General features: G+C 40.8%; 1 protein-coding gene across 7 annotated transcripts in view; it reads right to left on the bottom strand.

Moving 5' to 3' along the window:
• The window catches only part of DMTN (dematin actin binding protein), a 1,900,252-nt gene that overhangs the window by 499,639 nt on the left and 1,386,223 nt on the right, over window positions 1-14,390 (bottom strand). For all 7 annotated transcript variants that reach the window (XM_044082941.1, XM_044082937.1, XM_044082938.1 and 4 more), the window contains one exon: window positions 6,614-6,621. In XM_044082941.1, coding sequence (XP_043938876.1) covers window positions 6,614-6,621 — 8 coding nt within the window. The remainder of the gene's footprint in view (window positions 1-6,613; window positions 6,622-14,390) is intronic.

Here is a 14,390-nt window from a genome sequence, read left to right as displayed (position 1 = left end):
AAGTCTGTGCGTGAGAAAATGTCTGGAGATTGACTAAAGAATTATCCTTCCATTATTAAGGCATCACACACCACACAATTGCTGTAAGTGCTTTTTAAGCTGTTTTTGAAGTCAGTATAATTTACGACCCCTCTCAGTTTCGAGGGAAGATGGTGTCCAGTAGCAGAAACAAATCTGGAGAAACTTTCTTTTTCTCCTAATGTCTTGCTGTATATAGCACGGTCCAAGGCATGGAAGTGTAATATTATGCATGCAGATAGATTACTGTAACTACAAAACGTTATAAGTAAATTAACTTACTGATTTCTGCTCATGTTGCACTCTTTGCTGTGTTCTCTGAGTTCAGAATACATTAATATTCTGTCTGGGATGAATCTGAAAACAGTCAGTGGAGATCAGTGTTGTACCTCCGTTTACAAAATAAACATATGGTGGACATTCAAGGTTTAGCGTACTGTCTCTCCGGGTTCTTAAGCAGTATGAAGGGCATCGGACTTGCAGTTTGGATCATAAGGTGTGTCAGTAGTCGTTGTCCACCCTTTTATGGGCAAAGGCAACAAAGAAGGAACATAATGAGGCTGACACTGGAAAAGCAGCTCGCTCTTTAAGAGAACTGTAATGGTGCTTGTATTGTTAGCAGAGGTAGATGAATCTGCAAATTCTGTTTGTTACTGTCTGTATAGTAAGGGTGGTTGGGGATAAGAGAAGTGGTATAACTGCGACTCCAAACTCTAGCCATGAAATTAGGGCATTTAACTTCTAATGCCCAGGATGCTTATGGGTAAGATGGCTTGTGCCTTAAGAGGCTTTATATTGGTTCTATACCTTGCAGTATACATTCTCATTGTGAACTTCAGATGTTAGACAGGAGTCTATAGTCATACCTCACTATTTGTATGGTATAACTATAGCCAGATGGGAATTATCTGTTTCACACAGAATGAGAGGTTGTGACTCAGAGTGGTTTTAATAGGTACTAAGTAGTGTTAAGTGTAAAGTGATTTATGGAGAACCATTTATATAAACTGAAAGAATGGATGGTTCATTTTGGTGGAAGGGCACGACTGGTGTCATTTCATATAATCAAACTATGTGTTAATTTCGTTGATATACTGTGAAAAATGTACCAGTCCCAGAGCTAACCCTTGAGGCATGCCTGAAGAGAATATTCTTACATGTAAGGAGAAGCTGTCTGACTTGAATTTGAAGATTCTTTGTTAACAGTAATTATCAATGCATTTATCGAAATTACATCTGAAATTAAAGCATTAAAGTTTATCGAGGAAGGTATGATGATTGACATTCTCAAAAACCCAAGTCAATAAACACACACTGTCAGATGGCCTTCTTCCTTGTCAAGAAAAATGTTGTTATGAATGATAAATGGCACCAAGTGCATTAGAACCTGGTCTGAAACTGGAGAGTCTGTTAGTAGGACAGATTTATCTATGTGTTCAATGCATTAGTTTAAGTCTTTTATTATCAGGCAGAAGATGAAGACTGCTGTACAGTCTGGTTAAACGGAAGCACTGGGTTTCTTAAGAACTGGGATAATCAAAGTGAGTTTAAAATGTAGAAAAACAATGATGATATTTAATTGCTGAATATATAATAATTTGGTGATGTGAGTTGTTATTAGGTTGAGAAAGGGTGAAGGATATTACAGTTTGATTTAAATGATCCTTCCGGTATATCTAACAGCTTTTGCTCTACTTCAGTAAACAATTTTGAAAGTAAACTGGAGATGTAGTGAAATCCTGGAAGGACCTCAGACATGAATAGTTACGTGACAGAGCGCAACCTGTTCAGTAAATGGGGAGATTTTTAAAAAAGTTAGGAGAACTGAAACACTGTTTACAGGAAATCATGAATTTATTTTTAGTATCACCTGTACTCTAAGAAAGCAAGCAGTATTATTTTTACATCTGATAATTTACATAATAAATACTAAGACAAAACAGTAGCATACTACTGTATTTTATGAAGTTACTTAAGTTTTATTCTCAGATACTTCTGAAATACAGCAGCTTTACCTCTTTCTTGCATTCCTTGCTATCTGTGCCTTCCGTACAGAAACCACCATTATGCTCAGCCATTCCTGCCTAAAGGATTAATCTGGTGGCAAACAGAGTAGTTCAAAGTTTTGTTAATGTTACTGCAATCATGCCATCAGCAACCTTTTACTTTTCAACCTTAGGTTGAGGAATGTAACAGGAGATCTAACTTGTAGTTGTGCACTTGTAGAAAGACAGGGACATGCACTCAGATGACACATGTAGCCCTTACAGAACCGTGACTGCCTATACACTACTCAGTCACACAACCATGACTGCCAGTACACTACTCAATCACACAACCATGACTGCCTGTACACTACTCAGTCACACAGTCGAGACTGCCTGTGCACTACTCAGTAACACAGCCGTGACTGCCTGTACACTACTCAGTGACACAACTGTGACTGCTTGTACACTACTCAGTCACATGACCGTGACTGCCTGTACACTACTCAGTGACACAACTGTGACTGCCTGTACACTACTCAGTGACACAACCGTGACTGCCTGTACACTACTCAGTGACACAACCGTGACTGCCTGTACACTACTCAGTCACACAGTCATAACTGCCTGTACACTACTCAGTGACACGGCCGTGACTGACTGCACACTACTCAGTCACACAACCATGACTGCCTGTACACTACTCAGTGACACAGCCGTGACTGCCTGTACACTACTCAGTCACTCAGTCGTGACTGCCTGTACACTACTCAGTTACACAGTCATGACTGCCTGTACGCTACTCAGTGACACAGCCGTGACTGGCTGTGCACTACTCAGTCACACAGCCGTGACTGCCTGTACACTACTCAGTGACACAACTGTGACTGCTTGTATGCTACTCAGTCACACGACCGTGACTGCCTGTACACTACTCAGTGACACAACCATGACTGCCTGTACACTACTCAGTGACACAGTCGTGACTACCTGTACACTACTCAGTTACACAGTCCTGACTGCCTGTACGCTACTCAGTGACACAGCCGTGACTGCCTGTACACTACTCAGTGACTGTACGCTACTCAGTAACACAGCCGTGACTGCCTGTATACTACTCAGTGACACAACGATGACTGCCTGTACACTACTCAGTCACACAGATCTGACTGCCTGTACACTACTCAGTAACACAGCTGTGACTGCCTGTACACTACTCAGTCACACAGCCGTGACTGCCTGTACACTACTCAGTCAGGCAACAGTGACTGCCTGTACACTACTCACTCACTTATAACCTCACTGCTAGTCATCTCCTGAGAATGGAAACATGATATATGGTCCCATCTGTTTATATGCCTACTGCACATAAACAAGAAAGCTGATTTAATTAAAGAGATTCAGGTGATTTTTTTGTATGTTGAGATATGCTTAGCTGTACATTTTCTGTGACACCTGTTAGGTGATGTCTTGATGACAAGTGATTAAAACTAACTCTCTCTCTTTACACTGTTATAGGTACCTGTTTCTATGCTGCTCATACTCTTTTCTGAAACAATGGCTTATAAACTATTTGACATTGTTTGCACTTCCTCTCTGTACTACGACTTATGCTCTAACTGATGTAGAAATACAAAAGCAAAGGAGCTTATTGCACTGGTCAAGAGACTTGTCCAGATTTCTCTTTCTCATGTGACTCATTTTCTGATGCTTGGTCCTATATTACTGGCTGAATTTATTTTAGCATGGCAAGTCAAAATCAATATTCTGTTATGTTACTTCACTCTCCTTTCATTGACTCCAAAAGTAAGCAAGAAGCTTGTATCATTCACCACTTGGACATTAAATAGTAACACCATAATTTCAGTATTAATTTGTTGGTGTGCAAAGAATAGAGGCATCTTCTTCTGTCAGATCAGATGCTCACCTTGAAACCACACTGACTGAATTTCCACAGTGATAATCAAGTTTCCCTTTGCTTTGTGACCACCAATTTGATAAGCAAATTTCACAGGTACTTATGTTTCCGTCCTTCTTACTCATCTACTCCGCTACTCTGCTTTTCTTCCGGGGAAAAGAGCTTTGGAAATAAACTACAGGGACTTCTCTTTGACTGCTTTTATGATGTCCTATAGATTTACCCTAAAATGAGTAACATTTCATCAGTTTTTGAATATTGACAAGCATAACCTGAAAAAAAAAAAGAAAAGTGGAAAAAATATTTTTGGAGGGGAGGCAAGCCCCACTGAAACCTCCCCAGATGGGTGGAGCATGGTCACCCTATATCCCCAGTTGTCCATTTCCGTGGTCGTATTGCAGTGCTAGTTCATTCCATACAAGTCAATATCATCTTTGGAAAAAATGGATCAAACAAAACACACATCAGGAAAATAACACTGGCAAGCCCCTCTTGGTACTTATGTACTTTTGTCTGCTGTTTCAGTTTCTTTATTGACAAGCTCTTTAACCTGCAAACTAAATACTTTCACCCCCATCAAAAAAGAATTCGAGAAGGACATCATAAGTAGAATAATATCTCATATGTGCAAATCCATTTGGAGAGTGCTTGGAGATTCATAAAACCCCGTGACTCACCTCCTTCTCTGGGACATCTTCCTTCAGACAGAGAAGCCATACAAAATAATATCAAAAGGCATAAAATAGCATTTATTCAATAACAACTTTTGCAAACGTCAGCAGTCTGGCTTGAAAGAGAAAAGTGCATCAGAAATATCCCTTATCCGCAGTCTTCTTCACCTGCCATGACCCTTATCTTGCTATGCAGTAGCCAGATTTCTTTCTCGACCTTTTCACTTTACAAGAATTCTTGCAAGCCAAATCCTTAAACTGCTGAATGCTGTTTGTGATATAAGTATCCCCAATGCAAACTCCAAACTCTTTACTACTACAAAATGTTGACAGCTTGAGTTCCAAGTCCTTTATCTGTATCTGTGGTTTATTTCTATGTCTCATTCAAGAAATCGTATGTCATATTTAAAATGATAAATTCTTATTCTCATCTGAAAAGGTACCTCGTTTTCTACTTCTGTTTCTTCCTGTCTCACCAAACTCTTCTAAAAGCTGTAGATTTTCATCTACATAAACACATCTCTACAGTGAAATGTTTGTCTAGAAGCATCATTTTTGTACAAATTCTACCACTATGACGGGATTATGGTCACTTACCAACTGCACCAACAACATTACGGTGTACTCAGTGCTGACAGTTTTATTTTTAAAAGCTTTTACTTCAGCAGACAATGAACCACTACTAATTATTTTGGTAGACACAGAGCCCACTGCTCACTCATACTTCAGGAGTGACTTGCAAATAACATCTACCAAGTTAGTTAAAAGGGCTGCTTCTCTTCCACCTGAGAAGTGGTCCTTCAAGGCTCCAAGAGACCTACAGTTCCACCATATTGTTAAACCAACTCTTCACTGATATTCATAAGTATAGTTGACCATGTTAAGATATGGGTAAGCCTCCTTAACATTCACTGAGGAACAGAACTCCACACAAATGTTTTCCTTCTGTGAATGCTGTACAGAATGGATGCCATTAACAGAATATCACTCCATGCTGAAACGTCATCCTTTCAAGCAGTTAATGTAATATTCAGGAGAGATCCCTCATGAATAAGGATAGCTGAGTGGTTGAGAGACAGCATTGTCACCTCACAGCTAAATGTTCTGCAGTGCCTTCTGCATGCAGACTGTATGTCCTCCCTGTGTTCATCTGGGTTTTCTCAAGGTGCTCTTGTTTCCTCACATCCCACTGATATGCAGTAGATGGAATAGATCCTCTAAACTGGTCATAGATGCAAGTATGTGTGGAATGGTAGAAAAATCACTGCAGGGCTAGCCACCCAATGGTATGAACCTCAGTGAAGTGACACCCCAACCCCATATGTACAGATGGGAAAAAGGGGTTGTGGATAATGCTTTTTTTTCTAAGTGAGAGAAATTTGGATTTTAAAAAATAATGAAGGGCAAACCACAATGAAGTCAAAAGAATTCCTAGAAAAGGAGACAGATGCACCAAAAGCCTTATTCCTATATGCATGGAATGTCCTTTGTATGTCAAAGTATAAATACCTCAACTCCTTGGAAAGAAAGGGCTAAGAACTTATGTGACCAGGTCTCCTAAAAGATGGAACAGATATCACTGTATAATTCATATGATAACCTACAGCACCATGGCATGTCACCTTGTCTAGAATTAAATATGCGGGTTAAAAGAACACTACCGTTTAAAGTCCCCCAGTCTTTGAACTGACTCAAATTCTGTACTGGAGTATGTTTTAATATAATGTTCATAACTATTAGTATAGTCTAGTCAGCACATCTCGCTGTTACTTCATTTCTGTGTCAAATACTGCAGACAATTTCATTCTTGATTAGACTGGCTCATATCACCTCTAGGCTAGGCTGTGCCTGAAGGCGATATGTTTTTCAATCAACCCATCTGGTTATCAAACAAACAAATAATTAATCACAGTAATGTTAAACAGCAAACACTTCCTATAATAAGTCAAAAGCTAAGACAATTTAAAATCCATTCTTACCTGAATATGGATTACTTTTTAAAAATATTCAGCCAAGCTTACCTGAAGATCTGAAACAGATAACAGAGGAACATTATGAAACAGAAGCCTAGTTGGTATGCACATTTTATTTCCCGAAACATCATTACAGTGATGAATACCTTTAGATATTAAACATAAAATATGTATCTGCACTGAATATTTTGCTGATTATTCCAGTGTTAGAAAATATCTTACTAAATAAAATATTAACATCCAAAAGTAAGCCATTACACCTGCGCTCACAAGGTGGAATGAGTATATAGGTAGGTCTGTAAAGGTATAAAAAAACTGAAAATTTCATTTCTAAGGATGCAAATCACCATGTGAAACATGAAGCTCATCTTCTCAGTTCATTACCCTAACTACACACTCATAAAACATTCTGTTGTCTTAAAGTCACCTCGATTCTATACAAGTATGGAGTCCAAGTACGACTGCGTGGTTAAGGTTAGAACCTCCCCTCACACCTCCAAGATCTGGAGTTAAATCCTGACCTCTGGTTACTATCTACTATCTGCAAGTTCTACCGATTTTCCATGTATCTTTTCACAGAGTAACCCAGTTCTGCCCATTCTCTCAACTACCAATACATAGTTTATGTCCCTTACCCTTGTAGTCTGCACTGTGGCTGAAAAGGGCTCATAGCAGACCAGCTAATTATCTAGTTATTAAATAAATTAAACTTAAACATATATAAGACTTACATATTATATAATGCATTATATTACATTATATATAATGTATATTATATATATGCACACGTATATATACACACACACACACACACACATATATATATATATATATATATATATATATTACATAATATTATATAATGTGAAATATTACATATCTCAGTACTAAACTGTGTATCCAGGGGCATCTAGTATGTGTCAACATGTGGTGTGATGTTCAAAAGTTAAGCTTGCTGTGATAAGGGTGGCCTGCATCACATAGTGGCTAAAGTCTTTGCTAACCTCATAGTGCTTTTCTCAGAGTTCAGTTAATGGACATTCCCATCTATCAAATTCACAATACCCAAACTCAGACCACACTAGGAGGCTCTCTTCAATGCCAGATGTTACAACAATATATTGCCTGTTCTTCAGGGTCTCCTGTGTTTAGAAAACATCAGTGTTTATGCAATTACAGAAATGTTTTGTGACATCCCCATGCTGGGCCAGTAATCATTGAGCCCAATCACCACTGACACTGGAGAGGGATGTTCTCTTAGAGTACAAATGGATATACTGAGTATTTCTAGATGCAGACCTGTCTGCATCAAGCACAATTTCCCTTCACACAGGGAACACACTCAGTCCTCACTCTGGATTTCTGTACTGGCCTCCCTCCAGGTCCCCAATAAGACTCTCCACTTGTACAGAGGTAGAGTTAAGTCCTCAGCCGAGTGTCAAAGCCAAGTCCTCCAGCACCCTCTCTGAGAAACCAGTGCTTCATGTCCCTGGCCCAATTAGCACACAGACACACACAGACAGACACAGACACACCTGGCACAGATTACTCGCTGTGCCCCCTCCTGTCAACACTATAAGGTAGTTATGACTGCCATTAGTCAGTTACTATAAGGCTCTTATAAAGGGTATCCAATTATACTAAGTGAAGTTAATATTAATACAAATGGTAATGTTGACCAAACAGCTGCTTTCAGGAGTGGCCACAGTTATCACCAAATAAATATGTGCGAATACACTCAAAGCTTAAATATTCTCATAAAAAAGGACCAGCAGCCACAATGAAAAGTTTAAATATATTTAAGAATAAATAATAAAAGAACCAGAAAATACTAAATATCTATTTACAGTAAACACTAGAGTTTGTCAAAAGGAATATTAAAAATAACACCGACAGAAAGTTTCACACAGTTATAGAAAAACAGTAGCTAGTCTCACTATCTATTCCTGATTGACTAAAAGAATTACTGTTCCCTAATTAAGTTACTTAGTGAATAGAGCTAGTCAAGATGATTTTGGTGAATGGTCCTTGTTGTCAGATCCAAGACAGAATACTAACAGCAATCTCCTACTAATATCTAAATATCTTTCCTGGCTTACAGAATGACATCATACACATCTGGTCATCTGACTTTGTTTCCCATGCTATCACCAACACTAGAAGCTGACAGGATTTTAGCAACTAGGTTTTATCATACAGAGCTTTGCTCATCTCCTGGAAGTTATAAAACCATTTCAGTCTTCCTACAGGAGCTACAACCTATTCTCTAGCACAGGTATTGCATTTCTGGCTCCCTTCAAAAGTGTGGGAAACATCTTTATGGCTTAACCCATAAAGTAATTTGATTTCAAGAATATTTTGCAAAGTCAGGTGGATTAAGATGAACCTCTTCATTTCCAGTATATGCTATTACAATGTATACATTTAAACATTTACAATAATGCATGTACATTTCTTTTTATTCCAGCAGAGCAAACTGTTGATGCATTTTAACACAAGCAGAACTCACAAATACATTTTCAGTCTGTACAAATCAGATTAATGAACTGCGGTGGTGCTGCTGCGGTAGCGCTGTCGCCTCACAGTAAGACGTTGTCCTGTTCGATTCTCGGCTAGAGCTTCTTCTGTGTGGAGACATGGGTGAATGGGCGTACCTTTGTTGAAGGTTGTGCATCAGGGCCGGCAACTCGGCACGTAAAAATCTACTGCTAATCATTAGCAGACCGGAGTTCCGCTGTGGCGACCCTTAACCGGGAAAAGCCGAAAGACACAACAACAAATCAGTTTAATATACAAATGACATATAATTATTTACAAAATTCCAGCTAGCTGTGTTGGCATATGTTACAAATCCACTGCCCTATTTCTCCTGGCATGGCTGGCAGTACCACCTATCGTCACATTTAATGTTTGACTAATTGGGTGTATAAAGCTTAAGTCAATATTAATATCTGCAGGATGTACTCAGCTGTAACATGGTTACAGTCAAAATCTATTTGAATTTAGAGCTGCTGGAACATGTAATACAGAAAATGTGATTTCTTTTGCTAACTGTGTATGCTGCCAATGTTGTTATATTGGTAAAACAAATAAAAAACTAAATGAGAGAATAAGTGCACATTGTTCTGACATTTGTAGAAATGTCCTTACAAATGCTTTGCCTAAGCATATAGCAACTGCAGGTGCTGAGCATAAATTCCAGTTTAGAATTTTGCAAGTTGTGTTTAAAAATAAAAATGGGGGTGATTTAATAGATAAAAATGAGTTGGCCGAATATAAATGGAATAATTTTTTTAGAGCTGACCATATGCCAGGCTTGAATGTGAATAATAGTATAAAACCTATTTTAAAAGATAGACATGACAGAATATAAGCCTCAATGAGGCTCAGTTTTAAGGGGACTTTTATAAGATGTGGGGCACTTTAAGGATGTAATTGCTGCTATTATTAAGTATGTACTTTGATTGGCTGTGTGGTTGTATATATGCTTGTGCTATGGTAGGACAATTTTATTAAACACTGAAGAAGAGTCTTTTACTCAAAAGCTTTGTTCTGCTATTTATGCTGTTTATGTCCTGAGCTATTAAACTACTTATCGAATGGTGGATTTGGACTATTTTTTTCTGGAATTCTGACTGCTTTTCATCCAAGTCCTTTGATTTGCTGAAGATCTGTTACTTTGTATTGCTACAGGCAGATTACTAGGGATGCACAGACAGAACTCACTGAACTTCATCCTATACAGAACAAATTATTAACCCATATCCTGTTAAAGAACACCCTCCATATTTCACGGACAACAAAAATTCCACTACATTGGGTGATTTTAACTACCCATCACTAAACTAAGAACACCTTCATAGGTTCATAGGTTCATACTAGGCTATCTGCCCGAGGGCATTTACAAGCCTAGCCCATCGTTTTGTGGCTTACGCCACCCCTTTTGTATGGGGAACTATACCCATTATTTTGCTGTGCCTCTGTCGAGCAGTGACACTGAGGTAATCCCTGGGGTATATCTGCGATCTCCCATCCATTGGTCAAGATTTCTCTTGAACAAGGCCAGCGAGGTGCTCTGCCTCACATGTACCGGGATTTTGTTCCACAGCATAGGGAGTCTTTGGGTGATGAATCTATCCCTCCAGCACGTCCTATTAATAGCCGTGTCAAGGTTTAAGTCTCCCACCCTTGTGGCTCTGATGGATCTAGATTTTTGAGGTGAAGCATATTCATCAAATCTGGGTTTGACATGGCCTTGTATGTTAGGCAAAGGTCACCTCTGAGCAAGCGGTAGCGACTGAATAGAGCTGGAGTTCTTTCAGTCGGGCAGCATAGGACAGATTTTTGAGACCCTTTATCCTTTTGGTGAGGAACTTTTGTGGCCTCTCCAGCTGCTGCAAGTGTCGGGTCAGATACATTCGAATGGGGCATTGTACTCAATCATTGGTCTGATGAGTGATGAGTAAAGGGAGACTATGACCTCCCTTGATCTAGATGAGAATCCCTTCATGATAAGGTGGGCAATGTAGAAGGTCTTCCTAACTACTTTAGCTACATGGGTGTCGAATGACAGACTACTATCAACCTGGGTCCCCAGGTCCCTGATAACTTCTTCTGTGCTCAGTGGATTGCCACCTATTTGGTAGCTAGGGGTAACCTTGTTTTTCCCGAAGGGTATGACTATGCATTTTTGGCATTTAACTTTAGGCCGTGGCTCTGGCACCAGTTATCCATTTCTGTGAGACCCTTCTGAAGGATATCTGTGTCAGATGTGTTTTCTACTATGGCGCCCAGTTTGCAGTCATCTGCAAACTTTGTCAGCCATAACCCTCCTGTGTTTGCTTGTACTTGAAAAGTAGATGCCAAACAAGAGTGGGCCCAGGACTGAGCCCTGTGGGACACCACTTGTGACAGGCTTTGAGTCTGACATGGCGCCAGCAACTCTGACCCTGTGGGTTCTGTCACTCAGCCAGTTTGCAACCCATCTTGTGATGTATGGGTTGACATTTAAGCTGATGAGTTTTTCAATGATACCCGAGTGGGGTATTGTATCGAAGGCCTTAGCCAGATCGAGGTAGGCTGTATGGACTGCCTTTCCCTCATCAATGGCTTTGGTGACTGTTTCGAAAAAGTCAACCAAGTTTAAAAGGCATGATCTGCCTTTGACAAAGCCAAATTGGGTTGGATCCAAAGTCTGCAAATTCCCTATGTCTTTATTTATGAGGTCCATTATGATCCTCTCCATGGCTTTGCAGATAAGGCTTGTCAAGCTAATGGGCGGTAATTTCCAGGGTCGGTGGAGGCACCGCCTTTGTGAAGTGGTACCACAGTTGCAGTGCGCCACTCCTGGGTACGTATCCAGAGGTAAGACTTTGATTAAACAGCTGTCCTAGCTGTGGGTTTAATTCCTCATTGAGTTCATGGAGCACACAGCCGGGGACACCATCAGGTCCCATGGATGCTGTGTTTTTGCTTTGGAGAGAGCAGTTCTCACTTGGGTGCTGGAGATGTTTGGGGGCTGCAATTGTTTGGTATAGATATCTCTCCTTTTGGGGAGGGGAGAAGTTTGCACTGAACCTGTCAGCCAGTATGTTGGCAATGTCTGTAGGATCAGTAATCTTCACATCATTTTGAACTAGCTCTGAGCATATCTGGGAGTTTCCTCCCAGGTTTCTAACTATAGCTAAAGAAGGCCTTATGATTGTCTTTTGAGTCTTTAGCTATTTTTCTCTCGAAATTTGCTTTGGATGATTTTATGAGAGCTCTTAGTTTTTACTTATAGTGATCAAGGGTGTCTTACCTTTTAAGGATTTTGCTCTATCTTGTAGTAGCTTCCTCCTTTTGTTGTAGAGTTTGTTTATGGCTGGGGTCCACCAGACTGGACGCTTGCCTTTGGTACAAAGAGTCTTTGTTTTGCTTGGGATTGCCTTATCCATGCAGTCCTGCAGGTGCTGGTAGAAGGCATTTGTAAGTGATTCAGCGGCTTGAGTACTGTTTTCCGCATTTCGGGGCCTTAAAGGACACCACACTAGTCTTTAGAAGTGTGAAGTCGGCTTTTGAGAAGTTCTTTACTGTGGTCTTTTTTATTTCAGGTGGGGGTGGGATGAGGACCTCCAGCGAGATTAGTTTGTGGTCTGATCTCACCAGTGAGGGGTACACCTCCGGTGTTGAACATTGTGCTCCCATGTTCATGATGATGAGATCAAGTATGTTATCTCCTCTTGTGGGGATGGTGACTAGTTGTTCCATGGCATTTGAGTTTATGAATTCCAGGAACTTTTGGGCTAGGGTGTTTGGGCTTGAGTAGTGTTCCCAGTCTATATTAGGGTAATTGAAGTCACCTAGTATGATGGTGTTTGGTGATACATTTATCCCTCTAGTGTTTTCAGGAAGGCCATGTGAGGTTCCTGAGTTTGTGAGGGTGGCCTGTAACATGCTACAATTTGCAGAGCAGTCTTGCCTATGGTTAATTGCACCTGGATGGTCTCCGATGCATCGTGCGTTGCCACCAGTCTTGAGGTGTGGGTGTCCTTGATGAATATGGATACCCCCTCCTTTCTTGGTATTGTCCGGATTTTGGGGCGGAGCATGATATGAGGTAAAACCTGATAGCGCTGGGGTGCTCTCAGGAGCCTTGAACCAGGTTTCTGTCACAGCACAGACATCGATGTTCTCCATACTGAGAAGGGCCTCGAGTGCGTGCATTTTGAGATTTAGACTTCTGGCATTGAGCAGCATTACCCTTAGTTTTTTCCTTTTTGTGTTCTAGGGTGGTAGGTTTAGAATTTGAGCCTTGCCTAAAAAGGCACTATGGGGTGGCAAGAGCCTTTGCCAATATCCGGAATCCCAGGGTGACAGGTGCAAGCCGTCCCTTGAAGCAGCGTGGCTTGTCCAGCATGTCATCCCAGGCAGACAGACACTGGATCCCCTTTGAATGACACCAGTGTTTAAGCCAATTGTTAAAGCTGATCATCTTATCTCTGTATTGTGGCATCATTCTTGGTGAAGGTAGGATACTGCTCAAGGTCAGGGTCATACCTGCCTGGGCTACATAATCAGAGAGCTCCTCAATGTCTCTTTTCATGTAGTCCAAGGAGGTACGTCTCAGGTCATTTACACCAGCGTGGACAATGACTGAGTCATATTTGTACCTGCTGTTGAGAGACCTGAGTGCTTGCGTTATGTGGCGGATTCTAGCGCCCGACAGGCAGCTTACTGTGACCTTCTCCTTACTCAGTCTGGTGGCGGGACGTCAGTGTGTCTGACTATGGAGTCACCAATGACTAGTGTGTCTGGCATTGTGTTTGGCCTTAAGGGCTGTGACTGTTTGACACTCTGACTGTGAGGTCTATGTGTTGCAGGTGTTGTGTTCTGAGGTGGTGGTTGTTTGGGTGTCTGCTTTGGTGGCCTCTGCTGTTTTGGTAGATTTTTGATCAGAGCCTCCGAGTATGTCTTTGTGTGTTTATGTGTATGATTTGAGGTTGTAATGGTACTATGTGAGACTGGGTCTATAGTGTGTGTGGTAACCTTCTCCTCCTGACTGGTCTTGCCAGTCCTATGTTGAGAGAGCTCAGCCTCCAGTTTGGCCGTATAGTTGCATCTCGCATGTATTTGTGTTTTGTGGGAGGAGGAGAGGGTTGTCTGTGTACATGAGGCAATTGTAACATTGCCTCAATATTCCCAGGTTCACCAGCTGAGCAGGAGAGGACACTAGCAACTGATCCCTCGACATGCTAGAAGGAATAGACAAAAAAACTTTAAAAAAGATTCGGGGGGACGTGGGTGACCGAGAAATGGGGGGTTGCCTTTTTTGGGGTACTATCTA

The sequence above is a fragment of the Protopterus annectens genome, chromosome 9.part0 (assembly GCF_019279795.1).
Source record: "Protopterus annectens isolate FY-2018-M chromosome 9.part0, PAN1.0, whole genome shotgun sequence".
Lineage (NCBI taxonomy): Eukaryota > Metazoa > Chordata > Ceratodontiformes > Protopteridae > Protopterus > Protopterus annectens.
This window is presented reverse-complemented; position numbering and strand designations above follow the sequence as displayed.